The sequence below is a fragment of the Ovis canadensis genome, chromosome X (assembly GCF_042477335.2).
Source record: "Ovis canadensis isolate MfBH-ARS-UI-01 breed Bighorn chromosome X, ARS-UI_OviCan_v2, whole genome shotgun sequence".
NCBI lineage: Eukaryota > Metazoa > Chordata > Mammalia > Artiodactyla > Bovidae > Ovis > Ovis canadensis.
The window spans coordinates 87,098,683-87,126,487 of NC_091727.1; the positions used below are offsets into that span (position 1 = coordinate 87,098,683).

The following is a 27,805-nucleotide window of genomic DNA, read 5'->3' on the forward strand; positions in this document are numbered from 1 at the left end:
CTGGGGCCCGAGTCATGGCCAACCTGTTCAGATGGAGGACAGTGAAGAGCACATAGTCCCCAGAGTTCAGGAGAGATGGAGACACGCAAACCAGCATCTCCTGCTCCCGGGTCAGATGCGATAAAAAGGCCTGTGATGTGAATGTGAGCGGGGCAGCACCAGAAGCTCACATAAACTCCTGAGGTCCCCCTGGGCGGTGCCCCATCCCCTGGGAGGTACCCCATCCCCTGGGCAGGCAGCACCCGAGAAGTGGCAGCGAAGTGGACACCCGTGTCCTCTCAAGGAACTGCAGTGAAACTGAGATAAAATCAGAAATGCTGTCGGTTCTCAGGCTGGCCCCTCGATCTGGGCTACATGGAGAGGGGCAGAGCCAATAGGAGCTGCCCCGGGGACAGAGAGGAAGGTTGGTTGATGTCCCAGAGCTCCATGACTGCTCCTGGGCTTGTCCTGGGGAAGTCCAAGGCCTGGAACTGAAGCTAGGCAGGGACCAAGGGACTGACACGGACGTGAAGGAGCCCTCTCTCACAGGCAGAGTGCTGGACGCCAGGGCAGTGTCTCCTCTGGGACTGCTCGCCCCAGGTGCCAAGCCTGGGGATGGACTGCAGCCCCCAGTGGGAGGGCCTGAGGGACACGCGCTGACCTCTGGGGCACTTACGGCTCCAAGAGACCAGGTGAATACTGAGTCTGTCGCTAGCCTGCAAACAGAAGAGGGAAAATCTGAAACACAAAAAATCCAGGGCAGGATGAGTGTCCAGACCCTGAAAGAAGTGCCCACAACTCAGCACAGAAAAGACACACAGCTCAGCAGAGAGATGGGCAACAGGCATTTCAGAGAGGAAACCACATTGGCCAAGGAGGACCCAAGGGAAACTGAGAATCTGGGTTGAGCCCGCCCCAGGTCAGTGCTGCCTGCAAATGCACAGCAGGAGCAAAGTGGAAACCCTCACCAAGCCTCAGAGACCCAGGTGGGGTGGGAGGCAGCACTCCCCATGGCTCGGTCCTCACATCTGGACACGTGAGGAGAGCTGGGGCCAGCAGCAGGGAAGGGATGGGTGCAGAGAAACACCATGGAGCAGGTCCTCACAACTGCTCCCATCAACAGCCACACATCATAGGTCTCCAGTTCACTGGGCAAGGTCTACTTCAAAACCAGGATTTGCTCCAGTTTCATCCACCTCATTAGAACTGATTCAAATGTATTCTTTTTAATGATAACCCTGTGTGGGAGACAGCAAAAATGACACAGATGTATATAACAGTCTTTTAGACTCGGTGGGAGAGGGAGAGGGTGGGAGAATGGCATTGGAACATGTATAATATCATATAAAAATAATTAATAAATTAATGTAAAAAAAAAAAAAACAGGATTTGAGAGGAACAGCAGCAGCCCACCCACCATTCACAGGACCCTCCCTCATTATTTGAAACCACTATGAGGAGATTCTGGGGTGTCTGGAGACTGCTGGTAACCACTCTTGGGGTGAGGAGCAAGGCGCCAGCATGAGGGAGTTGGGTCTGGTGACCTCTCAGGTCCTGGCATTGCTGAGGCCTGAAATCCAGGAGGCAGCCTCTGCCCCTCAACTTGTGGCTGGGAGGCTTCTGCAAGGAAAGAGCAGGCTGCACGCTGGAAGGGAAAGCACTGCTCCACCGACTCAACATTCCCACAGCAGCAGTTGTGTGGGTGCCCAGGTAACTGCAACCAGTGAGACACTGACCCTGCCTTCCTGGGACTCGGCTAACCTCAGTTGGTGGGGGGCGGGGAGGGCGGTCCACACTTGTGCACAGCAGCCACAGCCTGGGAGGAAGAGGGGGGCAAAGGCAGGCTGCAGGAAGATGCAGGGTGCCCCAGAACTACCAGATGAGAGCATCTGACACTCGGGCAGACGGAGAAAGGGATGTTAAGGTCCTGCCTGGAAGGAGGACAGTAGGTGGTCAGGAGAAGAGGAGCCAGTGGTCCAGGGGCAGAACTGCATGTGAAAGTGTCGGGTCCTGGAGGAGCTCTGTGCAGATGGCATGGCCAGCACAGCCACCCAGGGTGCTGGGCGACAAGGAAGGAGACCTAGGACCACCGGAAGCCCCACCAGGGCACCATGGACATGTTGGGGCTGAAAGAGGAGAGGGCTCGGCTGTGCTTTCCATCCGGGGTTGATGAGGACAGATGGGCATGCAGTGTGACCAGAACCATGGTATGTGAAACACCGGTGGGAGGAGGAGAGACAGTAGGGGTTCAGGCTGGTGGGGGGCGGGGCTAGGCTGACAGCACCCACCGCAGGCCATGCAGTCTGAGCTCAGCCAGTAGCAGTGGGGACAGGAAGAGGAGAATTTACTCTGGTCAGGCACTTGGGAGGCAGGGACACAGCAGGGAGGGTGGCAGAGTCAGGTGGCTGCCCTGGGTGGGCTGAGCCCCCAGAAGAGAGGAAGAGGACAGGAAACAGTTTTGAAGGTGAAGTTGCCTTTCTCTGGGACATCTCAGGTCCCAGGGGCAGCAAGAAACGCAGTGAGGATTGTCCTTCTCATCTGCAAAAAAACCCAGATAAAGACTTGCTCAGCACTGGGCCAGCAGCCGGAGGGTGGCTTGGAGGGGAGAGGGCCTGGGCTTTCTGCCCAGAGATGCGCAATTCTGCCCAGAGGCCCCGCCTCTCTCCGCTTCCCTGGCTCCTGGGGTCCACGCTGAAGCTCGGATGCGGTCGCTGTCACTTTGCCTCTCGCTGAGTCTCTCGGACTGGACGCCTACGGCAAAGACTCAAAAGGGCACGGTCTGGCCTACGCCACTGAGTGGGTCAGTCCTAGCCTCCGTGCATTCCTAGCACCCACAGCTCCATCCCTGTCAGCCCCGCCCCGCTCCCCCGGTGGCTCCACCCCGCCCCAGCCCTGCCCGGCCCCGCCCCAGCCCTGCCCGGCCCCGCCCCAGCCCTGCCCGGCCCCGCCCCAGCCCTGCCCGGCCCCTACCCGGCCCCGCCCCAGCCCTGCCCGGCCCTACCCGGACCCGCCCCAGCCCTGCCTCCTTCTCCAGAAGCTCCTCCTCACCCACGTGTTTCCCACACTTCAGCCACAGACTTCTCGCCCTGCTCCTCCCATCTCCTCCCCTCTTTTCCGCCCGCCGGACCGCTCACTTCTGGTCCTCCCCCGGGTCCTGCTCCAGGCCGCGGGTCTCGAGGCTCCTCCTGGCCTGACCTTCCAGGCGCCTCAGAGCTTGGCGGATCATATTTCGTCTCCAAGGGGACAGGGCTGGCTGGGGAATGCGCGTTTGTTCCTACGTGCGTGTCTACATAACTGCGTGCCTATGTGAGTACGCACCCTGGTGGCTCAGAGGTTAAAGCGTCTGCCCGCAAGGCGGGAGACCCGGGTTCAATCCCTGGGTCGGGAGGATCCCCTGGCCAAGGAAATGGCAACCCACTCCAGTATTCTTGCCTGGAGAATCCCATGGAGGGAGGAGCCTGGTGGGCCCCAGTCCATGGGGTCACAAAGAGTCGGACACGACTGAGTCAAACTAGTAGTACGTGAGTACAGGAAGCCATACACACCGGAAATCAGGGGCTTCAGTGTTTGTGGACGCGACGGGACGAAGGCCAGTCAGCGCTGTCACCTGTCAGCGGTCTCGGGCCCCGGTGGTGGACCACTGTCCTGCCTAGTGGCCGCAGCCCGGCCATCCCAAAGCGCCTGGGACTAGCTCTGCTTGCAAGAAGGCGGGACCTGCCTCGTGCGCTGATCATACCTCCGGGCGGGGGTTCCTGGCTCTGGGACAAGGAGTGACTGCCGGATGGCCACGCCGCACTTCCGGTCCCCTCCATGGTCACAGTCCCCGCCCCTTTCCTTCCACGTGGTCATGACTTCTTTCCAGCCTCCAGCTCCGCCCCCAGACTGTGACCTCATGCGAGCCCCACCTGATCCCTGAGAGCCGCCCCCACCAGGCAGGCCCTGCCCCTGCAGGACTCAGTTGCTTGTCCATGGTTCCCCTCCTGGTGGGGCCCAGCCACGAGTCCATGGAGGGCAGCCCACTGACTGTGGTGGCCCCCAGATCCTTCCAGAGTGGCAGTGTGAGGGGAGGAGTCATTTTCTCTTGTTCCTTGTGGCATCTCCTGGGCTATAAATCACTATCATTCCTGGGGGATGCATGCTGAGGCATCGTGGGGTCCCTGTCCCAGCCGCGTGAGAACAGGCCAGCTACTGTGATGAGCAGAACCCACCCTGAAGAAACCTGCACGTGTGTTTCACATCCGTTGGGCCCTCCTGGGTCCCCGTGGTGTGAGGCTCCTGCTGAGAAGAAAACTGGTGGCCTGTTGTCCAACATTGCTGTCTTGTCGCAGTGATTTTCTCCCTGTTGCTCTGGTCCTTGGGCAGGTGAAGATGCCCAGACAAGCAGGCAGAAGAGTGTTTTCTCCTCTGGCCACCAAGCAGGCACCCTCTGCTTCCAGAGGTAGGAGTGCTTGCAGCCCCTTCTTGCTCAGGCATCCCACCCACACAGTTGAGCTTCGGTGGCGCCCAGGAGGGAGGGGTTGGTTTGGCTGAGACAATGAGTGGCGGAAACTGGGCAAGCCTGGGATCCTGTCACATACCCCAGTAGAAGACACAGCAATGGCCACACCCCAGGGGCCAGCCAGGCTCCCTGGTAACTCATCCAGACCCAGTGAGGAGGGTGACCCTTTGTCACCCAGCAGGTGGACAGAGATTCAGCGGGATGATGAATCTCAGGGCCCGCCAGTGTGTGAGGACATGGCACCCTTGCCTGTGGTTGGGGGAATGGTCATGGAGGAGCCTTTGTGGAAGGCTGTTTGCTGGTGTCTGTCAGCCCCTTGGGTGTGTGCCCTGTGCCCTGGGCCTCCTCCTGCATGGATCTTCCATCAGTGAGTGTGTGGTCCCTTTGAGTGGCTGTATTGGCAGAATGAGTTTTCCCTTCCCTTCCATCAGGAGGGACGAATCAGTAACTTGTGGGACCCCCAACACTGGGAGGTGTAAGCAGATGCATGAAGTTGTGCAGAGGTGGAGGAGTGTGCCCAAGGCGCTGGGAGTGTAGAAGTCATCCCTCCACTCCTCACTTGCCTCTGTGGAGGGATGTCTGGACAGGGCTGACTCTCTGGCTTCATTTGCTGGCAGTCACATCAGGGTCACATGGGCTGGGTGACTCAGACTACAAACCATGCTGGTTCAGGAGGCCAGAAGCCAGGGTTGAGATGTTGGCTGACATTGGCTGTCATGAGGGCTGTGAGAACTGTGGCTCTGCTGTGCTCGGGGAAGGAAAGGCCAGGGAGGACCTGGGCTGGGAGCCTCTGGGACCTTGTCCCCGTCCTCACAGCCATGTGGAAATGGAGGCTCTGCAAGGCACTGAGATCCTGCTGAGGTTCAGGCCCGTGGCGCTGCTTCTCTGCCTCTCCCCCCTCCAGTAAACAGGGACCCCCTTCCAAGTACAAGGATAGAAGTGAGGATGGAGTTGCCTGTGGTCAGCTTCCCTGCAGTCATGGGCTATCTCTCTATCCCTCAGCACCTCCTCGGTGCCTCTTCAGCCGTGGGAAGGTGTGACAGTAACCTGGCAGGTTATTTGAGATTTGAATTCTGTGATCCCTGCATGGTGCCATCCCAGGCCCTGGCGAGGACAGGGAGAACACCCGACCCAGTAGTTCCTGCTCTCCTTTGTTCTTTCTGTAGGCCCTGGGCAGGGGCCAAGGCATCTGCTGACAGTGGAGGCAGTGGTGTGGGAAGGGCTGGGAGGAAGGTGGCTCCCAAACGCATGGGGAAGACACCTGGCAGGGCCGTCAAGGGCAGCCCCAGGGCCGAGGCCAGGTTGGTTAGCACAGATCTGTGCTCAGGAGGCCTGGGGTAACATGGGGGATCTGCAGAGTTGGCAGTGATGGGGCCTGGAGATGAGGGATGGGGTGGGTGTTGGGAGGAAGCCAAGCCCAGACTGTGCCTGTCTGTGCTGAGAAAGGACCAGAGCCCGACCACTGGGCTGCGAAACCAGGGGACCTGCCCTCCCTCCTCAGTGTTCCCAGGGTTTCATGGCCCTTTGTCTTGGAACTCACCATGTGCCTCTCTCCACCTGTCCCGCCCTCCTTCCTGACTTCCCTGCAGACTGCATGTGATGGACGGGTCCTCTGGGTTGCCACCCTGCTGTTAATGGATAGCGTGGAGGCAGATGGAAAGAGCCAGCCATCTGTGACCACCCCCTTCTGTGTCACCAGGCTTAGAGGATGCTCGAGCACATGGGGCTGATGTCTGGACCAGGGACTGTATGTTGGGCGCAGTGGCTGTGAGGGCAGAGCAACACCGGCTGGTGTTCACCTTGTGGAAACCTTGTATTTGTCTTCAGGTATGGGGTCACGTGTTTGCAAGGCCCTTGGTGGTTGGGGTGACCCTGCTTTGCAGTGAGGCTCTTGGGGAAGCCCCTGGATTGGGAGCTGGTGACGCTCAGCTGCTGATCAGAAACTTGTGGCATCATCGAGGGACCCAGGAGGAGCCCCTTCTGCTTCAGGGTGCATGACTCATGGAAGGTGACACCCCCATGGTCAGGAGCCAGGCTGGGTCTTCTGCTGTGTGGCAGGCAAGGCCCAGGGACCCGCCCGTCCTGGGATGGCCTCAGCACATGGCTTGGGAGCCACACTCTTGGCAGAACGTGTGAAATGCTGCTGCTTCAGGTGAAAAGGAACTGTGGGGACTGGACTGAGGCCTGCCTGGGGCGTGGGCTTCCAGCCTCATCTGGCTCACCCAGTGCCGTGTGAATAGCATGGACAGACAGAAAGAACACAGACTCGCAGCTCTCATTTGATTCTTTATTTACTCCCGTGGAGTTTTGGTGTACTTTATTAGAGCCAAAAATAGATTTTTGATTACAAAAGAGCGCTTTTGGGTGTCCCTGGGGACCTGGCAGCTCAGGGATTGGGCTTGTCCTTGAACTCCTCACAGAGGGCACACTTCTGAGGACTCCTCCTGCTCCTCCTCTGCTTCAGAGGCCTCATTTGGGGCCACAACTGAAACGGCTCCCCTCACGATGGAATCAGGTGTTGTACAAAGTCATCACTGGACCATAATCTGGGTACCTCAGGGAGCTCTTGGGCAGTTCCCCTGCACTGTCCCTTCCAGCAGTAGCCAGGGGTACAGACATGGCATTGCTGGATGTACCCTCTCCACTGGGGCAGCCCTGCTCGCTGGGGAGATGGCTTGACCTGGCCGCCCGACTACACTGTCCATAAACCAAATGCCAAGAACTCAAATGAGCACTGGCCAGGGGTTCCATGAACAGTTGAGGCTCCCTTCTGGACCTGCTTGTCAGCCTCTTTGGTGCACTAGTGATGGAATCAAGGAGAGCATCTGGTCACCACTGCTTGCTTCTTTTGGGGGTCGCTGTTGTGCCGGTGGCGGGCACAGTTCTTCTGGGGTCGCATTTCCTCTAGATGTTCTGCAGGAGGGGAGGCTTGTCTCTCTGGAACTTGGAGTAGTGATAGATCTGAAAGGAAATGAATCACTTCAGCCATTGCGGGGGAGAATAGCTTTTCCTCACAGCCCTCCTTCCCACCACTGTCCCGTCCTTGCCTAGCTATGGAAACAAGGTCTTCTCATTCCTGGCAGGTGTTACGGGCACTCCCTGACATCAAGTGGCCTCTCAGGGTCTGGAGTCACCCCTGTGGATCCTGTCTAAGGGGATTCGTGGAACATGACAAGGCCTGCTTTCTCCTCTTTCCTTAACCACCCTCTCACGAGAAAAAAGTTCTCCTGGAAATTGAAATCCATCCAGCACTCGGCTTTTCTAGTCCAGGCTCCCCAGAAGGGCTTTCTACATTACCATCATCCTTTTCTTCCCTGCAGAGCAACCCGAATGGTGGATTTTACTGAACCCATGCAGGTTCAGTTCACGGATGAAACTTTTGATGCTGTCTTGAAGATCCTGTCTGTGCATGTGTGATGGAGGACCTCCATCTGGAAGAGATCTGCCTCAGTTAACACCATGTCTCCCTCGTCGTTCCAGTGCACAGAGGTGAAGGCCGCATCCTGCATGATCATCCAGAGCTTCCTGGGCAAGGACAGCCCAAGGACGGCATCGTTCACTTCCTCACTGGCTGTTGCTGGGTTCGGGCCCTGTGGGGTGGGTTGTCTTGGGGGCCCGGATCTGGGCTCTTGGGTTGGTCCCACAACTTCTCCAAAGCCTCCTCTGAATCCACATTTGGATCTGGGTGACATCAGGAGGGTGCCCTGCTGTGGGCTCTCCATCAGTGGATGGGGCGAGCGGGGCTGCTGCACATGGCTTGTTGGAACTCTGACTATCCATGGAGCCAGTCTAGTTTAGGAGCATTCTCTACCGAAGCAGTGAATGGTCCGGGCAGAAAGGCCTCAGAGCAGGGTGGTAGTGCCCAATAAATACTGTCTGGAGATTCTAGAATCTGGGTCATGGGCCAGGCAGCCAATTAAGTGGTCCACTTCCTTACTTGTTTCATGATGTCACAGAGGTGATGTGGAGAGGCAGCCCTGGCCCGGTGTGGGGAGGGGGTCTGGGGACAGAGATGTGATCCCCAGCTTGTCTCTTGTATGAAAGTACAGAAAAGTATGTTTCAGGTTGCCTGCACAGGCTCCCATCTGCTTCCATGTGCCTTGTTTCAGGGGGCCAGGCCCTGGATAGGTTGACAAACATGCCCCTGGCTCCACCCCTACCCTACCAACGGGCAGGCCTGTGGCTGCCTTCTGCTAAAGGGCCAGGCCCTGGTGAGTCCTGGTTCGGCTACCACCGAGAGACACCCCAGGGGTCAGATGGGCCCCTGGCGACTGTCCCTCCTGGAAGAGGGGGTCCATAGCAGGCTGGTTGGCCTAGCTTGAGTTGGTGATCCCACCCTCCCCCATCCCCAGGCCTTGTCCCTCTTCTGGCTTTGGTCTCTTCTGACTGGTGCTGCCAGTTGGTAGGTCCCACTCAGATGGCCCCAAAGTCAAGAGTCCTGTTTCCTGCCCCCATCGCCCCCCAGGTCAAGCTTTCTGCAGTGTAGAGCTGTGCTCAAGCACAGTGGTAGTGACCTCACGTTCCACATGACTGTTCCCCAAGCACCCGAGACACAGACTCCCCTTAGAGTTCTCACTTTGGGACCATCTGTGTGTATGCTTTTCCCATCCCCTTCCCAGAGTCTCAGACTCGGATTTAGCCTCCCTGGAGGCTGCCACAAAAGCCCTGTTTCCTCTTGACAGTGAGGTGGTTGGGCTTCTGCTATCCCCGGTCCTGGCCTCCCATGTCCAACTTGGGTATCTGTGGTTCCCTGCCATTTCAAGGACTTGGTTGGGTGTTCAAGATATAGCCTGTTCTGTTGAAAACAAGCACTTCACTGGTCCTCTACGAGGCCAGCTCTGATCTTCTCCGCCCATTCCCCTGTCCCCACTACCATTGTGGACCAGTTCTCCCTTACCCAGATGGCAGGAACATCGAATGATTTTGCTGGCTCACAGGTTAGGCGTTTTCCAAAGGGCCTCCTTTACACACACTCACTCCCAGGGACATGTCTGACTTATTGAGATAGATGTGACCAAAGGGAGCCCCCATCTACCTGTATTTGAAAATGCATGAGAGTCTGGGTATGGGACTGGACAAAACCCGAATGAGTCACTGGTGTTCACTGCATATGGATGATGGGGCAGTGGGTTTCGAGGTGCATGTTCTCTGACCTTTGTGGGCCACTGTTCTTCAAAGTCACCATGTAGGGGACAGACTGGCACCTTGGAAAGGTATGTGTGTTGAGTACCCTAGGGCACTGTCCACCTAGTTCTGCCACTCAGCAGGGTCATTTGCCCTGTGTGAGGGCCACAGCATGGTGTCTGAAAGGGGACAGCTAAGAGGGTGTGGAAGAGGCTCTCCCAGAGGCCCTTCGGCCTGAGGACTGGCAGCCGGAATGGAGCTCACAGGCCTTGACTTGAGCTTGCTCCCTGGCCTTTGCGCTCCTAAACAGGTTGATAAAGCTCCTTCAGGTTGGTTCACCCGACTGGGACATGACCCTGGAGGCTGTGATCTTCAGTGGGGGTCCCTGGTGGCTCCTCCAAAGGGACTGAAGACTGTGCTATCTGTGGGCAGCCTGGCTATTGTGGCCTTTCCTGCCCCCACCCCCACCCTACTCTGGGCCCCTCCTCACCCCCTGGGTCCTGAGGGAGCTGACTTTTCTGGTCCCCCTCCTCCAGGCACCATGTGGGCTTTGGCAGTGGGTTTTCGTGGCACTGAGGAGTTTTTGTCAGCTGTGGCTCAGGACAGCTCTGTTGTGCACACACAAGCCCTCATGATGGCCAAGGCCTGCCTTTCTCAGCCTTGTTCTCCTGCCCCTGTGCTCGGTGTCCCTTACCCTGGTGTCCCCAGCCCAGAGGCCCTCCAGCTGCTCCCCTCCCTCTCTGTGGTTGGGGAGACCTGGAGCCTTGGGGGTCGTGTTACTTTCCCTCCCATATCGGAGGAGGCTTCTATAGGGGCTTTATCCCAGTGGGCACTGGGGCCATAAGGTCAGACCGCCCCCCTCCTGCTCAGTGAGGAGCTGGCGAGCCTGGCAGGTTCATTTGGGCAGGAGGCCCCATGGCAGCAGCAGTGACAGGGCACCGCCCTCACGTGGGAGGCGCTGGGACTGGACAGAGATGCAGGGCCCTTGCAAAGTCAGTTCTCAGCAAACCACAGAGCAGCCCCACAGTGCTTCTGATTCTCCTTGTCCCCTTCATTCCACAGACCTGCTTTTTGTCACCTCAGAGGCATTGTGTAGCACTGAGAAGAGAATGGCATGAGAAGTCGGAAGGTTGGACCACAGCCTGGGGTGTGTGGAAAGGGTTGGGGCTCCAGAGGAACTGAGACCAGTGCTCTGAGATCCCCACAGCCCTCATTTGCACGTGGTCCTTGGAAGGTCCCAAGCCCCATGGCCTAAGTTCTCCTGTGAAGCCCACTGATTTGAGGAGCCCATTTGTTGGGCTGCAGGATGCGCCTGAGGGACAGGATGCAGCTGCCAGGGCTTGGTGGCCATTGCCTCTGTGATGTCGGGGCAGGAATCTGTCCCAATGTTGCCCCAAGACTGTCCTCCAGTCTCTACTGTGGGAAGGAATTGGCTGCTTTGTGGTCCAGGACTTGTCAGAGAATATACACTTCAATAAGGTGTGGAATAGCTAATCAGCCAAACAGGATGTTTCATAAATAAAACTAAGAAACTTTGCTACTTAGACCATAGTGGACCATAATGTTAGTAGCTCAGTCGTGTCTGACTTTGTTACTCCATGGACTGTAGCCTGCCCGTCTCCTCTGTCCATGGAATTCTCCGGGCAAGAATGCTGGAGTGGGTTGTCATGCTCTTCTTTAGGTGATCTTCCTGACCCAGGAATCGAACCCAAGTCTCCCACAATGCAAGCAGAATCTTCATCATTTGAGCTACCAGGCAAGCCCCATTTCCATAGAAGACCTGTTAAATTTGGGTGTGGAGGAGTGTTCCAACAGGACTCAAGCTGCTCCAGGAAATAGAAGCAAGAACCACTATTTGTCTGTGCCCCAGCTGGTCTTCCATCCAAGACATTACTTTCCTTCATTGCAGCCCCAAGGAAGGTCAAGTCCTTGAGTACAATGGCCAATTACAATCAAGATAATTGTAAGCTAATTAACACCTTGGGTTCTGGATCACCCAGGGACAGGAAAGAAAGGGTAGTTCCATGCATTTCTTGGGCACCACTTCAAGGGAGTGCGACCAAAGTTCTGCAGGATTCCTAGCAGATATGGGGTAGAAAACACCTCCTTTGCCCCTGTGATCAACAGCAATGCGACAAGAGTTATGACCCCTTCCTTCCTTCCCCAGAAAGAGATCTCTCTGGGCTTTATCCAAGATGCAAAAGGACACCTTACAGCAATGATCTGTTTCAGATTTTGCCATCACCCTGAAGACACACTGTCTGCAAGTCTGAGGGCTGCCACCAGCCAGCCTCATGATGATCACCTCCCACATAAGGAACCCAGCTTCCCAAAGCCACGAACCACCTTGGCTCAGGCACTGACACTCGAGTGCTCCTCCTGGAGCCCCACTGCCCTGCCCCATGTTGCCTTGTTCAGTGTGACTAGGGGACTTCTCTCCACCTTCCTTGTGTGACTGCGGCTCCTAGACCTTTGCTCTAGGTGTGGGGGTGTCCTGCTTCTCCTAGTGTCCCCACTGCTAACACAGCCTTTCCTGTAGCAGATACTCCTTAAAGGTCTTCGGAACATATGAGCCAGTGAGCAGGGGCCTCAGATGAATTGTCTGCTACTTCCTTAAATAACCCAGGCAAATCCAAATAAAGATCATTTAGTTTTTGAGAATTGAAAGGTGGTTGCTGAATGAAAAGACGCTGGGATTCTTGGCCTCCAGAGGAGAAGAATTCAATCCGGGGCCAGAGACGAGGCTTGCTCAGAGCTTTTTTGTAATAAAGTTTTATTAAACTATAAAGGAGATAGAGAAAGCTTCTGACATAGGCATCAGAAGGGGGCAGAAAGAGTACCCCTCTGCTAGGCATCAGCTGGATGTTATATAGTCACTAGCAGTTTGTTAAAGAAAGGAATGTCTTAAAACTCAGAATGGCACCAGGCCCCTCACCCATAAGATGCATTTTGGGATAATCTTGGCACCACATGATTCATCCCGGGCCATAAAATGATTGGCTTGAATCTTGTAGAAGGGCAGATTACCATACAAATAGTTTCGTCCACATAGATTAGGGGAACAATATCTGAGTATAACATATTGGTTTGTCAAGTAGGTTCTGAGCCATTAGGTGAACCTATTTGAAGACAGAGTCTGGGGTAAATGCATAGTACATTAACATAGTTTAAGACAAACATTTCCATAAGAAAAATGCATTGGTTAACTTAAGGTTTGAGAATAGTTAACTTCAGGTGAAACCAGGTGTCATTATGGCAACACAGCAGTTTAAGAGAAACCTCCTTGTTGATCCCTCTCTCTCCCACACCCACAGAGATGTTATGGAGAGGGAGGTGGGAGGGGGGTTCATGTTTGGGAATGCATGTAAGAATTAAAGATTTTAAAATTTAAAAAATAAAAAACTAAAAAAAAAAAAAAGAGAAACCTCCTTTTACATTTGTATAGAGAAGGAAAAAATATCACTAGTTTGTTTCCTTCTGCCTCTTAAGAAAGATAAAAATGTCGGACACTTGCAGCTTATTTCCTCTGTTTGGAGACCCCTGGCCTTCCTGCCTGTTACCCTCTCAGAATGACACACAAGAAGGACAGAAGGATGAATTCACTACAATTACTGTTATCATCTAATTCTTTCCCCATCAATATTACTGCTAAGTAAGCTCACATTTCCAAAATAGTTCTGATTCCAATTCGATTGTGTCCCTTTCAGGGTCACAAAACAAAATGGAAGAGTTTCCAATCTCTTACAAAACAGCAAAACTCTTGTTCTTGAACTGGGTAAGCACAAACACATTGTGATCAACATCATTCACCAAGCTAACACACTGACGTTTAGCCTTTTGTGAAAACAATCAAAGCTTGAAAATTTTCTAAGGAAAACAGATGAATCTCCATGTCATCATAGAGAACAGAAGCCCAAAGATGGTATGAACTGGTTCCCCCAACTGGCCCGGGCCCTTACTTCTGAGAAGGCTGACTACTCCCTCTTCACTCACAGAGGGAATGATCAACCTGGCTGCTGCTCTGGTTCAGGCCCCCTATTCCTCCTCCCTTGCAGCCTCTGCAGACAGGAGTGGGAAGGCCCTCAAAGCCCTCTGTTTGACCCTGAGCACAAATGCCATGACTTGCCACTTGCTGGTCTCCACATAGGCCCAGGGACCCCACAGGCACTCATAGCGAGCAGGGTGGCTGTCAGGCACCTGCTGGTACTCCAGGTATCCCTCTTACAGCCACACTTGTGTCAGCAGCTCCCTGGGCTCCCCCAAAGACACTGTGCTCACTTCCAACACACACCACCCCATCCTGCTCAGTGCTCCCAAGACTGCCTCCTCAGGGGCCAGGTCTTCATTCTGCATGATCAGGCTGAGGACCAGCACCAGGAGGCCGGCCTTGGGCAGGCTCTGCCCACTGCTCAGTATCTCATCACAGGTGAGGCCCAAGGTGAGGACCACGATGTAGATGTGTTCCCTGAGGTCCAACTCCTTCATCTCCATGCCAACGACCACCTGTAGGCACTCTGAGGCTTGAGTGAAGACCACTGGGAAGTGCTCCTGGTTATCCCTGAGGGCCTTCTTCAGCATTTCCGCTTGGGAGGTCAGCTGTTTGGGCAGATACTTGAGGAGAAAGAACTTCACCAGGTTTGCCACCATCTCATTCAGAGCTTCCTGGGGCAAGGCCTCTGCAAGGGCAGAGCAGGAGACTGTGGGGGAAGAGGCTGAGGGGGATGCAGCCTCCCCTGCCTCAGCCCCAAAGAGCTGTGCCTCCACAGGGCCCTGGGCCTTGCCTGGGTCCTGAAGGTCTTCCTTGAGCCTGCTCAGCTCAATCATCTCGACCACAAGCATGATGCCTGCAATCAAACCACAGAGTGAGGCATGGGGGCAAATGGGGACAGATGAGGACCATGGGCCTGGATGGTGGATAGAGGGGCTGTGAACAGCCTCACCTGAGAACCACAGGCCTGGGCAGCCACAGGCCACTTGCAGGTCTCCTCTTGAAAGGTGCTCTCAGACCTCACAGGGGCATGCCTCTGGAGTGGCCAGTCCCCTGGCTACCTGAAGGAGGAAGTGAGGTGGCTCCCTAGGGTGTGGTCAGCACAGCCCGAGATTTCTGGGACTGACAAGGTAAGAAAATTAGGCCCTTGTGGGGTCCCCTCTGTTCTGGGATGGGGAGCCCTTGGTGTACACTCAGGGCACCCTTCTCACCTTGACTCCCAGCACTGCCTGGACCTCCTCTGCTCTCTGAACTCAGGACCTGGGCCTCAGATGTCTGCCTTTGCCTCCTGGTTCCTGCAGCTCCTGTGAGAGAAATGGAGAGGGCACCTCGGTGGTATCCTGTGGCCCAGCCCTGAGCATTCTCTGACGGTATGAGGGGAGGACTCTGTGAGGTCCCCTCAGTTGTGTGGTGGGAGGTCCCCTCGGGGCTCCCTTGTAGTGCACACCTTTCCCCTGGCGCAACCTGGTCCCTCCCCTCTAGGGGCCTGCAGGGAAACTCAGAACAAGACCTGAGACTGAACAGAAACCGCTGAGGGGCCCCACATGTGGCAGCACCTGCCCAGGGTCTCCTGCAGCTTCTAGGCTGGGGAGATGTTCAGTCCTCTGCTCCTCCTCATGTCCTGCCTGGCCTCCCAGCACTGACCACAGAGGCGCAGGTCTGCTCAGTCTTCCATTGGGGTTGGGGAGTCCAGCCTCTGCTGACCTGAAGCCTCTCTGCCCTCTGCCTGGAAAACCTCACCTCCTGAGGTCCCTAAGCCAGAGGTCAAGAAACTGCTCACCCAACTCTGGGCCCTCCAAAACCCTCTTGCAAGGGCCAAGATCCCTCCCTGTTGGGGTCTAACCACCTCAGTCCTTCCTTGCATGGAGCCTAGACTCCAGACAAGACTTGGAAGTGTACTGTCTGCCATTTGGAGGTTCCACTGCTTTCAACAGGTCCCCGGTCTCTCTGACAGGGATGTCAGGCAATGCGGCACAAGGTAGTCCTGCCCGGGGCCTACCAGGGTTCCCTCTGTTCTGAGATCTGGCTATCCTCAGTCCTCCCTCAGGGTCCTCACCTTGACTTCCAGTAGGACCTAGGCTCTGTCCTCTCCCCACCATAGTCCCTGCTCCTCACACCAGGTCCCCAGTCTCACAGAACTGGATGTCAGGAAATCAGGACAGACCTAGTGTGCACTTCTCACCCCGAGGGCTCCCAGGGCCGATGGCAGGGACAGGGATTTGTGGGGTTCCATCAGTCTTACCTTGGAATCCCTAGAATCTTCACTTGAGGTCCCTTCAGTCTTCCCTCAGGGACCTCACCTTATCTCCAGGTACAACTTCAGAGTCTTTCCTCTCCCCTCCCCTACAGGACCTCAGTCTTTCTGAGATTTGGATGCCAGTAAGTCCATTCTCCATACTAGGACACCAGTCTGAAAGCCGGATATTAGGAAGTCAGACCCCTGTACCAGGTTCCCCAGTCTCTCTGAGACCCAGATGTCAGGAAATGCAGCATGTGTTCTTCTGCCCTGTGTCCTCCCAGAGCCCACTCTGCTCTGGGGTCCAGGGTCCCCTCAGTCCTCCCTCAGAGTCCTCACCTTGACTCTCAAAAGAACTGAGATCTTTCCCACTGCCCATCTGAGGCCCTGCCCCTTCTAACAGTTGCCTAATGTCTCTGAGACACAGATGCGGAAGTCAGAACAGGCTGCCAAGTGCTCTTCCTACCACCAGGGTGGCCCAGGGCTGACAGCAGGGGCAGGGATCAGTGGGGTTCCTCATATCCTCCCTCAGGGACCTCATCTTGATCACTGGCAGATCTGGGGATGCCCCTTGTGTCGACCAGAGGCGGGACCCTCACATCAAGGCTCAGGGAGCACTGAGGGTGGATGAGCATATGCTGCATTTCCTGACATCTGTGTCTCAGAGAAAGTGGGGACCTGGGAAAGGAGGTGTAGCCTCAGGTGAGCAGAGGGAAGAAGCCCAGCTCCTCCAGGGTTTCAATTGGAGGACCCTGAGGGACGACTGAGGGGGACCCTGGACCCCAATCAGAGGAGACCTCAGAAAAGCCTGTAGCTGCTGTTGGTCCTTGTCAGCCCTGGGATACGATGAGCCCAAAATGCATGGTTGCACTTCCTGACATCCGGGTCTCTGACTGGGGACCTCGCATATGGGGCGGGGCCTCAGGGGGTGCCGATTCCCAGGTCCTGCGGGGTTGAAGACCCTGAGGACCCTGAAGAGGGACTAGAGGACCCCGGATCCCTAATCAGAGGAGACCTCAGAGAAGCCCGTCTCTGTTGTCAGTCCAGGGCAACCGTGCGGGCAGGATGAGCACCACAGGCATGCACTGACTTCCTCACATCCGGGTCTTCAAGAGACTGGGGTCCTGGTATAAGGGGCGGGGCTTCAGTTGCGGAGAGGCGAGAATCCAGGTCCTGTGCGGAGGCAAGGTGAGGTGCCTGAAGGAGGACTGGGGGCACCCTGAGTGAGGACCGACAGAACCCCACAGATCCCCGCCCCTGTAGTTGGCCCTGGGAGACTTTGTGGTGAGAAGAGCACACTCGGCCTGTCTGACTTCCTAACGTGCGGGTCTCAGAGGGACTGGAGGCCTTGTGAAACTGGCGAGGTCTCAAAATGGCGGACGGGACAATCACCGGTCCTGCCTGGAGTCCAGGCTCCATGCGAGGAAGGACTGAGGTGGTTAGACCCCAACAGAGAGGGATCTTGATCCTTGCAAGAGGGTCTTGGAGGGCCCAGAGTGGGGTGAGCAGGGTGAGCAGTTTCTTGATCTCTGGCTTAGGGACCTCGGGAGGTGAGGTTTTACAGGCGGAGGCTTCAGGCTGGCAGAGGCTGGACTGAGCAGATCCCCTCCCCTGTGGTCAGTGCTGGGAGGCCAGTCAGGACGTGAGGAGGAGCTGAGGACCGAGCATCTCTCTAGCCTAGGACCAGCGCGAAGCCCTGGGCAGGTGCGGCCGCATGTGGGGTCCCTCAGCGCTTTCTGTTCAGGCTTGCGTCTTGTTCTGAGTTTCCTTGTACTCCTCCAAAGGGGACGGTCCAGACCATGCCGGGGGAAAGGTGAGCACTACAAGGGACCCACCACACAACTGGGTGTATTCACAGAGTCCACCCCCTCCTACCAGCACAGAAGGCCCAGGGCTGTGCCACAGTACAGCCCTTAGCTGTCACCTCCATTTCTCTCACAGGAGCTCTAGGATCCAGGAGGTGAAGCCAGAGGTCTGAAGCCTGTGTTCTGAGTTCAGAGAGCAGAGGAGATCCAGGCAGTATCAGGAGTCAAGGTGAGAGGGTGCCCTGAAGTGAACCAGAGGCTCCCTATCCCACAACAGAGGGGCGCCCCAGAAGGCCCCAATTCCTCCCACTTTGTTGGCCCCAGAAATCTTGGGCTGTGCTGACCGCACCCTGGGGAGCCACCTCACTTCCTCTTTCGGGTAGCCAGGGGACTGGCCTCCCAGGAGGAGCGCTCCTGTGAGGTCTGAGAGCACCCCTCAAGGGGAGACCTGTAAGTGGCCTGTGTCATACCATCCAGGGTACGTTTCTTAGCTGAGGCCGCTCTCACCTCCTCTCTCCCCGAGGCCCTTGGTCCCCATCTGTTACCTCTGCCTCACTTCCGTGTCTTGTTTGACCTCAGGCGTTGTGCTCGTGGTCAAGATGAGTGAGCTCAGCAGACCCGAGGAAGACCTTCAGGAGCCAGGAGAGGCCCAGGGCCCTGTAGAGGTGCAGCTCTTGGCGGCTGAGGTGGGGGAGGCCCCACGTGACTTGGCCTCCTACCCCCCAGCATCCTGCTCCACTCCTGTGGAGCCCTTGCCCCGAGAAATTCTGAATGAGATGATGGCTAACCTTATGAAGTTCCTGCTCCTCAAGTATCGAGCCAAGAAGCTGACCTCCCTGGCAGAAATGCTGAATAATGTCTTCAGGGATAACCAGGAGCACTTCCCGGTGGTCTTCAGTCAAGCCTTAGAGTACCTGCAGCTGGCCTTTGGTGTGGAGGTGAAGGAGGTGGATCCCACAGAGCACATCTATGTCTTGGTCCCCACCCTGGGCCTCACCTGTGATGAGATGCTGAGCGATGGGCAGGGCCTGCCCAAGGCCGGCCTCCTGGTGCTGGTCCTCAGCGTGATCATGTGTAGTGGAGACCCGGCCCCTGAGGAGGCAGTCTGGGGAGCACTCAGCAGGATGGGGGTGTATGTTGGGAGCGAGCACTGTTTCTTTGGGGAGCCCAGGGAGCTGCTGACCCAAGTGTGGGTGTGGGAGAGGTACCTGGAGTACCAGCAGGTGCCTAACAGTGACCCTGCTCGCTACGAGTTCCTGTGGGGTCCCCGGGCCTATGCGGAGACCAGCAAAGAGCAAGTCATGGCATTTGTGCTCAGGGTCACACAAAGGGTTTTGAGGGCCTTCTCACTCCTGTCTGCAGAGGCTGCGAGGGAGGAGGAATAGGGGGCCTGAGCCAGAGCAGCAGCTAGGCTGATCTTCCCTCTGTGAGTGAAGAGGGAGTAGTCAGCCTTCAGTCAGAAGTGGGGGCCCGGGCCAGTTGGGGGAACCAGTGTGTAGCATCTTTGGGTTCATGTTCTCTGTGATGACATGGGGATTCATCTCTGTTTCCTTTAGAAATTTTTCAAAGTTTGGTTTCAGAGAAGGCTAAAGAAACGTCAGTATCTTAGCTTTGTGAATGATATTGATCCCAGCGTATTTTTGGTTACTCAGTTCAAAAACAAGAGTTTTGCTGTTTTGTGAAAGAGATTGGGAAGTCTTCCATTTTGTTTTGTGATCCTGAACAGAATACAATGGAATAGGAATTAGAACTGTTTTGAAAACGTGAACTTATGTAGCAATAGTATTGAATGGAGAAGAATTAGATAATAAAAGTAATTATAGTGAATTCATGCTTATGTCCTTGTATCTCATTCACAAAAACTAAATTATCTGTTTATTGAATTTTCCTTGGTTGTTAAAGAAAGTAGCCGACAATCTGAGACCCTGCTCACTGGCTCATTTATTCCAAAGACTGTACAGATTCTCTGCTCCGTGAAAGGCTGTTAGCCGTGGAGACACTAGGAGAAGCAGGACACCCCACGCTTTCAGCGATGGTCTAGAGCTGCAGTCACGTGAGGTTTGTCTTGGGGGTGAGGGGAATCTCTGAAATGGATCATTGCTGTGAGGTGTCCTTTTGCTTTTTGGATAAACCCCAGAGACATCTCTTTCTAGGACAGGAAGAAGGGGTCCTGGCTCTTGTCCCATAGCTGTTGACCGCAGAGATGAAATAGGTGTTTTCCACCCACCATCTGCTAGGAATCCTAGAGAAATGTGAATCTTGCTCTTTTATGTATGGCCCAGTATTCCCTGTGCCTTCCTGTCTCTGCCCTGGGAAGCTGATTACCAAGTACATTGAAATAACAGTCTATTTGGTCATCTGGACTTTATTACTTTCACTTGTGAGCATGGTCTAGATTTCATTTGGATGAAATGAGTGGAGAGAAGCTACAAAAGTAGACAGGACCTGCTGTGTGACTAGAATCCTGGGATCTTTGAGTGAGCTGTGCCCAGCTGGAGACACTGCTCTCCACCCTGAAACACACACAAACACTGAAATTGAATAATATATCACCGGGGAGGAAAACACACAGAACAGCAATTCTGAGTGGTTTTCTATTTCATTTTCTACTGAGCTGCCAATTCTCTGAGGTGTCTTAAAAGAAAACAATTCCAGAGGAGAGGGACAGAGTCTGAGATCCGAATCACACGAGAAATAAGCAGCAGCCAGGAGAGATGCAGCGTCCGCCAGCGCCCGGGTTCAGGCAGGGTGAGAAGTGTGGAGGCAGCAGAGACACAGGGTGAGGCTGTGCCTGGCATCAAAAGGCAGGAGCGACTTCCGGCCCTAAGGAGGTGGTGAGGTCACTGCAGTGGGGGGTGCAGATGGGTGCGGGGGGCCGAGGGGGCAGCTCTGTGCTGAGTGCCAGAGAACAACGGGAACAGGAGACGTGATTCTGCCCACATATGTGCAGCTGCCAGAGAGTCAGTGGACTCTTGGAAAAGGGGGAGAATTTCAAGACCCATGTGACCTGCTCAGACTCTCCTCCCAAAACAAAGGAGATTTTTAACCGGTGCTCTTTGTTGAGCATCTGCTAGGCAGTGTGCAGTTGGAGAGATGTCAGGTGCTCGGCCACCTCTTGTCTTCCTCTCTCCCTGCACACATGGGGGACACCACCCTGCCAGGCCTCTTCACTTAGGAAGGGTCATGTGATGACCTGTGACCAGTGAATTTTGAGCAGAAGCATTTTTGTCAGGACCATTTGTTTTGAAGGGACACAGGCCCCTGGGGGTTGATCCTCAATCAGGACAACACACAGACATAGACCACTCGGAGTGTGGTTCCTCTTCCAGAGACTAAAGTCCTGCGCCTCTGACCCTTGAGAGAGGCTGCCCCGCAGGGAGCTGGCTGCAGGAATCCCACCCACCTCCCCCAGAGACCCACAGCCTGCCCCTGCCCGCCATGAGCTGCACTGTCAGCCCCCTCGGGGCTGTTGCTCAGTCTCCATCAGGAGGGCAGCAGCCAGCTGCCAAAGGCCCCTGTTGGGGTTGGGGGCATCCTCCTCATGGGTCCCAGCCCCGAGGCCCCCTACCCCTGCTGCCCACAGTGTCCTGTCTCCCCGGAACCTGGCCTTGGGTTTTGTCCTGCCTGCCCCCCCACCCTGCCCCATGCACTGGCAGTGGATTAGGCCCTGGTCCTGATGACCTCGTGTGTGTAACTTTATTTGGAAATCCCAGAGCAGCATCCCCTTCCACGGTGCTTCAGGTGGAGCCAGCAGGACTTGATGCAGCCCGCAGGACTTGATGCAGCCCCTGGGCAAGTCTCCTCATGGTGGGTCAGTAGTAATCATTGCCATGGAAGTGCGGGGCACATCTCTAAGATCCTGAGGTGTATCAGACCGTTCCCTGTGGAATCCCTGTGGAACATGTTGGAGTAAACTCAGGATCTTTTGAATGTGACTGTGAAGTCCTGGCTTTTGAGCCTGAGTGTGAGAGGCAGAGGGGTGTCTGGTCAGCCACCTGCAGAGCCAGCTAGGACTTTGGTGTCCCCAGTCAGGCTCTTCAAGCAGAGGACAAGCTCTAGAAGATGCCTGGGAGGACGCTCACCCAGGTGCCAGAGGCCCCAGACTCCAACGAGGATTCAGAAAGGAATCAGGCAGGAGCAGAATCTGGGGTCCCAGGGATACAGGCTGCAAAGAGGGTCAACAGCCCCAGAGACATGGAAGCAGCAAGCCCCTGGAGATCTCATCAGACCTGCCCCGGGGCTGGCCGGGAGAGGGAGGGGGGAGCAGATGCCGCTGCAGATGAGCTGCCACCCTGGCCTCCATGAGGACATCTGTGCTGTGGGGCCAAGGCTGGGACCACAGCCTCAGGGGACACTCCAGGATGTATATGTGACAGCTCTCATAACAGGTACTCCTCATGCGCCTTATTGGATATGACTGCTAGGTGTGGATGGGTTCTTGCTCTGGGTATATAAGAACCTCAGGGCTTTGATTGCTAGGAGGCCCAAACTGCCCCCCACTCCCACCGACTTATCTGGAGGTCATTTCCAGGATCCAGCATCTTCTGAAGCAGTCTCTGTGTGGACACACACCACCCTGTTCCCCAGCTAATCTTGCCCAGGGCATCACAGATTGGACAGGCACCTCCCCTGGCTTAAGGAGTCTCAGTGAATGTTCTGTTCCTCTGAGAAGTCCCTGTGTTTCCTTATGGCTTCTCTGGAGGCTCAGTGTTAAAGAATCTGCCTGCAATGAGGGAGATGCAAGTTTGATCCCTGGGTGGGAAGATACTCTCGAGGAGGAAAAGGCATCCCACTCCACTATTCTTACCTGGGAAATCCCATGGACAGAGGAGCCGGGGTAGCGGGGGTGTGCCACAGTCCATGGTGTCACAAAGAGTCAGACACGACTGATCGACTGAGCACTCACATGTACGCATGACTAAAGGTTTGCTCTGGACCCTTGTATCCTTTGCAAGACACTTACCCCTGCCTGGATCTTGACAGACTTCTGTGGCAAATAATAGTGGCAGATGTCTTAAAGTGGTTTTTGAGCAAGTACAGGGTTCCAGGTCTATACCTGGCCTCGGTTGGTGGCTTTTGCCATATCCAGGCAAAACATCTATGAGGTTGGATCAGGGCAGCGTTTGTGGGACTTGACAAAAAGTGGATCCAGAGATGTTTCTGTGTGGAAGAGGCCTGGTTAGTATATTATATGGGATTGGAGGTTAAGGGAGAGGGAAAGTCGAAGCTAATTTAGCAAGGGTTGTTTCACACTTAGTTCCTGTGCTTGTGTTTGGTTTCCTTTCTATTTCCTTTTTTAACGTACTCAGCATGTTTTGCCCAAAATTTCCTTGCCTTTTTTATTTTGAAAACAGACTTTATTTTCACCTTTTCCTTTATAACCCGTTTAACCCTTGTAAACCTTTAAGATTTGAAAAAAAAAAAAACTGTGAAAATAGCAGAAATCTCTCACGCCCCACACCCAGTCTCCCCTATTCCTAATATCCTACGGTAATATGATATATTTAATACAATTAATTAGGAAGTATTGATGTATTATTTGTTATCAACTAAAGCCCATGCTTTACTCAGATTTCTGTAGGGTTACCCGTTCCCAGATCCTGGCAAGGAAACTACCCTAACATTTAGTTGTAATGTCTCCTTGGGTTCCTCTTAGCTTTAACATTTCTTTGTTTTGGATGATCTTGGCAGTTTTGAGGAGTACTCGGTAGATGTTTTGTACCATGTCCCTTGACTGGTATTTGTCTGATATTTTACTCATGACTAGTCTAGGATTACAAGTTTGGGGGAGGAATTTTACAGATGTAAAATCCTATTCTCATCACATTGTATCAAGTGTATATATTATTAGTACAGTTGATCACTGATGATGCCCTCATTGACCATGTGGCTGAGGTAGTGCTTGTCAGGCGTATGTGATAAAGTGATTGTTTTATGTCCCCTTTCCACCCTGTCCTCTTTGGAAGAAAGTCACGATGTGCAGTCCATGCTTCAGGGGTGGGGAGTTATGCTCCACTTTCTACAAGTGGGAGTGTCTGCATAAACTGGAATTTTTCTGTGTGGAACACTTGTCTATCCTTGTTTGTGTAATTAAGAAATTATTTTTGTTTCTCAGTATGGAATCATGGTATCTTTATTGCACTTTGGGTTAAAATCCAGTACAACTTTATATATTTTTATTTTCCAATTGTTCTCGGAGCTCTTCCTGTCATATCCCTTTGTATACACCTTTGTCATACCCCTGGAAATGTTGCTTCCTCTTTTGAAAGTTTTTTGAGCACTTTTTTTTTTTTTTAATTTTCACATCATACAAGATGCTCCAGTCTCATTTTCTATATTTCCGGTCCCAATTCTAGAATCATAAATTTTTCCATGGAGCCCTTGTTCCTTTTATTGTCAAATGCTATTGACAAAACTAGATCTGTGCACTAAGTGTGTTCATTGGTACTGAAGGGTTATTGCTTCTGGGCACCCGTTGGTTGACAGGGCAAAGAATTATATGTGTACTTCTTATCCTGTGTTTATTTACATATCTAGAAATATTTTAGATGGTAACGATTTCATGGGTATGACACCAAAAACACAGGCCAAAAAAAGAAAAATGTGGATAAATTGGACCTCATTAAAAAAAAAAAAGTCTGTGCATCAAAGAACACAATCAAGGAAGCTACCATATGATCCAGCAATTCCACTTCTGAGTGTATAGTCAAAAGGAAATGAAAATAGGATACCGAAAAGATATCTGCATTCCTACATTTATCGCAACATTGTTCACAATAGCCAAAATATGGATACAACCTAAGCGTCCGTCAGTGGATGAATGGATAAAGAAGATGCAACATATTCAGTATACAGCCATGTGAGAGAAGGAAATCCTGCCATTTGCAACAACTTGGAAGGAGCTTGAGGGCATTATGCTAAGTAAAATAAGTGAGACAGAAAAAGATAAGTACGGTTTGTTATCATTTACACGTGGAATCTGAAAAGGACAAAGTGGGACTTCCCTGGCGGTCCAGTAGCTAAGACTCTGCACTTGCAATGCAGGGAGCATGGATTTGATCCCTGGTTAGGGAAGTAAGATCCCACACTGTTGTGCTGTTATTGTGTTATCTAACTACTTGGTCATCTAGGCGAATCCATTCAAGGGAAGTACACAACAGAGTGAGGAAACTAAATACCCCCCACTCTGTGTGAGAGGACCAGAAGGAGAGTCTCCTGGTAGCCAGAGTGAGGGCAGATAGTGGGGAAGAGCAAATGTGAGCAAGGGATCCCAGCAAGTTGTAGGAACTCCTGAGTTCCACCTGAGCTGTACATGCAGGAATCGCACCAGAGACAGAATATCAAAAGCATGGAGAACTGAACCAGTGCCCAAGGGGCAGGCTGGGCCCTGCGTGATTCACAAGCACTATGGATCTAAATATCACTGCATCAACCACAGCAAAACGCACATTGATTTCAAGCACATGTGAAACATTCAACAAGATAGAATCCTATATCCTCAAAACAAACTAAAAAAATTTAAATGATGCGGAGTATGTTCTCTGACAAGAAAAGAATCAAACTAGAAATCAAACAATATGGAAGGAGAAGAAAAGTCTCAAAACACTTGGAAATTAAACAACCATCCACAGGTAAAAGAGAGATTCTCAAGGAAGTGGAAACTGCACTGGAATGAATTAAAATGAAAGGGCAATGCATTGGAATTTATGGGATGCGTCTAAATCAGTGTTAAGAGGGAAAATTACAGCATTTAATGTTTAGATTAAGAAAGAAGAAAGACCTCAATCAGTAATCTTTGCTTCCACATTAAGTTAGAAAAAGAAGGAAAACTATACCCAGAGCAATCTGCAAACAAACACACCAAAAACAGAAGAGAAAAAAATTGAAATAAAAAGTAAAGAAAAAAAATCATCGGAAAAAAAAAAAAAACTGGTTCATTGAAAAGATCAACAAAATTGATAAAACTCTAGCCAGATAAATAAAATCAAAAAAGAGAAGACAAATGACTAATATCAGAAATGAAATACTGACTATCACTACAATCCTACAAGCCCTACACTAAAGATGTTGGAAGGATAAAAAGGAAACACTAAGAAAAAATCTATGTACTGTACATAAATTCAAGAACTTAAGTGGAATTTTAAAATTACTCAAAATCCAGAAACTACTCAACTCACCCCTGATGAAATGTATAATCTTTATAGTACTACAACTATTAGAAAATGGATGTCACATTTTAAAATTTTCTAAAAAGATAATCTTTAGACCTTCAGAAATATCAAAAAGCTCAAGCAGAAATTGTCACAAGCAGCTTTATTAGAACTCTGAAAAATTGTCAAAAGTTAACAGCAACTAAGCTACCAAGATTGTGAGCTCCACTGGGTAAGGGTTACTGTCATGCTCTGTGGTCCTGGTGTCCACCATGGGCCTTGGCACTCAGTGGGAGATCAGAAAGTGTTCGCTAAATAATGTCTTATTCGCGGCTCCTGCAATCTGGTTGGATCAACTTTATTTGACCTCCAATACATTTAACTGGAGAAGGCGATGGCACCCCACTCTAGTACTCTTGCCTGGAAAATCCCATGGACAGAGGAGCCTGGTGGGCTGCAGTCCACAGGGTTGCTAAGAGTCAGAAATGACTGAGCGACTTCACTTTCACTTTTCACTTTCATGCATTGGAGAAGGAAATGGCAACCCACTCTGGTGTTCTTGCCTGGAGAATCCCAGGGACGGGGGAGCCTGGTGGGCTTCCATCTATAGGGCCGCACAGAGTCTGACATGACTGAAGCGACTTAGCAGCAGCATCAATACATTTAACAGGTCAACATGACCATAAACACAAACAGGAGCAATGACACAAGTATATCTCTGCAAACATCTGTAGCAGAGGTGCCTGACACTGACATACCGACAGAGACAGAACTATTTTAGCCCATGGGTGGCTTTAAAAATTTCCTTTTTTTTTTTTTTCCATGAAAATCTGATCACTGCTGTGAAAGAACAAAATGATGGCAAGAAAGAGTTCCTCACAGAATGACAAGCTGAGCCCTTGTCCTCCAAGTGCTGGGAGAACCGAAGTGGCATTTATAGGAGGAAATGACCAACCAGGCACAATAGGAAGGCTATTTAGATTTGGAGGAGTACAATATTCTGATGACTTCCGGAAGTATAAAACCCAGTCCTTTCCTAAAATATCCTCTGGCACATTCATGACACGGAGACCTTTGACTCTTCTAACAGGATAAACGTTCTGGCCCTTCCCTGATAGTGTATGCATCAAATGTCAGTACACAAGAAACAAGTGCCCGCAGAGTCCAAATTCCAGGCCTGGCCTTCCTGTCACTATTACACAAAAGTGAGTGTATGAAACGAGTATTTAGTAATTGTTTCACTTTTGCTTAAATCAAAACGACCTGAGACTGTGTTTGGTTAGCAAATCCACCCTTCAATGGCACCCCACTCCAGTACTCTTGCCTGGAAAATCCCATGGGCAGAGGAGCCTGGTGGGCTGCAGTCCATGGGGTCACACAGAGTCAGACATGACTGAAGTGACTTAGCAGCAGCAGCAACAGAGAGGTCAAGTCAGTAAGGTGATAGATACCTGAGCACAAAAGTAGGCCTAAGACCAAAATTCAGATGCAAATGCAATGGTGCACATGACCACAGGTTAGAGAGTCCATAATATACAACGAGGATGCTCAGCTGGTGTTTTCAGCTCCTCATCAGGACTTCATGCTTTCCTGGGTTTGGGGCCATGATGTCGAACAGTCACTGGATGGAGTTTTATCTGAAAGAATAAAGAGAACACAGGTGAACTGAAAGTGTGTCTTATTGAAACAACTTGATCTCAAAATGAGTAAAGGATTGTTCTTAGATGGGAGTTTAAATGGTGCCCTTCTTTTGAGGTATTCATAAGTACCTCACAAACAGAACATTTAAGCCTTTCTCATAGCCAGTGAGGATAGTATATAAGAAAACAGATCCAAATCCCACTCCCAAAAGGAACTGAGGAAGATGAGAGAGCCCAGGTGTGATCATGTCACTCTGCTGCTTAATTCTCTACCATCCATAAAATAAAAGCTTCCCAGGTGGCGCCAGTGGAAATGAACCTGCCTGCCAATGGCAGAGACATAGAGATGCAGGTTTGATCCCTGGGTTGGGAAGATCTCCTGGAG

General features: G+C 52.7%; 1 protein-coding gene, 2 long non-coding RNA genes and 2 pseudogenes across 4 annotated transcripts; 3 read left to right on the plus strand and 2 right to left on the minus strand.

Moving 5' to 3' along the window:
* Window positions 1–3,062: 3,062 nt before the first annotated feature.
* On the plus strand, window positions 3,063–13,019 carry LOC138930408 (uncharacterized). Of its 2 annotated transcripts, XR_011446181.1 has the most exons (3): window positions 3,063–3,285; window positions 7,798–8,074; window positions 10,664–13,019. It is a non-coding gene; the product is annotated as an uncharacterized lncRNA (long non-coding RNA). The 2 variants fall into 2 exon arrangements; XR_011446180.1 differs by lacking the exon at window positions 10,664–13,019 and having other exon boundaries at window positions 7,798–8,559.
* On the plus strand, window positions 3,305–6,286 carry LOC138930410 (uncharacterized). The gene is made up of 2 exons (XR_011446183.1): window positions 3,305–4,417; window positions 6,067–6,286. It is a non-coding gene; the product is annotated as an uncharacterized lncRNA (long non-coding RNA).
* LOC138930406 (heat shock transcription factor, X-linked member 3-like) lies at window positions 6,864–8,257 on the minus strand (annotated as a pseudogene).
* A 617-nt stretch (window positions 13,020–13,636) lies between the features above and the next one.
* Window positions 13,637–14,425, minus strand: LOC138930407 (melanoma-associated antigen 10-like; annotated as a pseudogene).
* A 1,876-nt stretch (window positions 14,426–16,301) lies between these two features.
* Window positions 16,302–19,461, plus strand: LOC138929983 (melanoma-associated antigen 10-like). The gene is made up of 4 exons (XM_070289633.1): window positions 16,302–16,527; window positions 16,868–17,013; window positions 17,767–17,859; window positions 18,210–19,461. The coding sequence occupies exon 4, from the start codon at window positions 18,230–18,232 to the stop codon at window positions 19,013–19,015; it is 786 nt and encodes a 261-aa protein (XP_070145734.1). The 5' UTR covers window positions 16,302–16,527; window positions 16,868–17,013; window positions 17,767–17,859; window positions 18,210–18,229; the 3' UTR covers window positions 19,016–19,461.
* The last annotated feature ends 8,344 nt before the right edge of the window (window positions 19,462–27,805 follow it).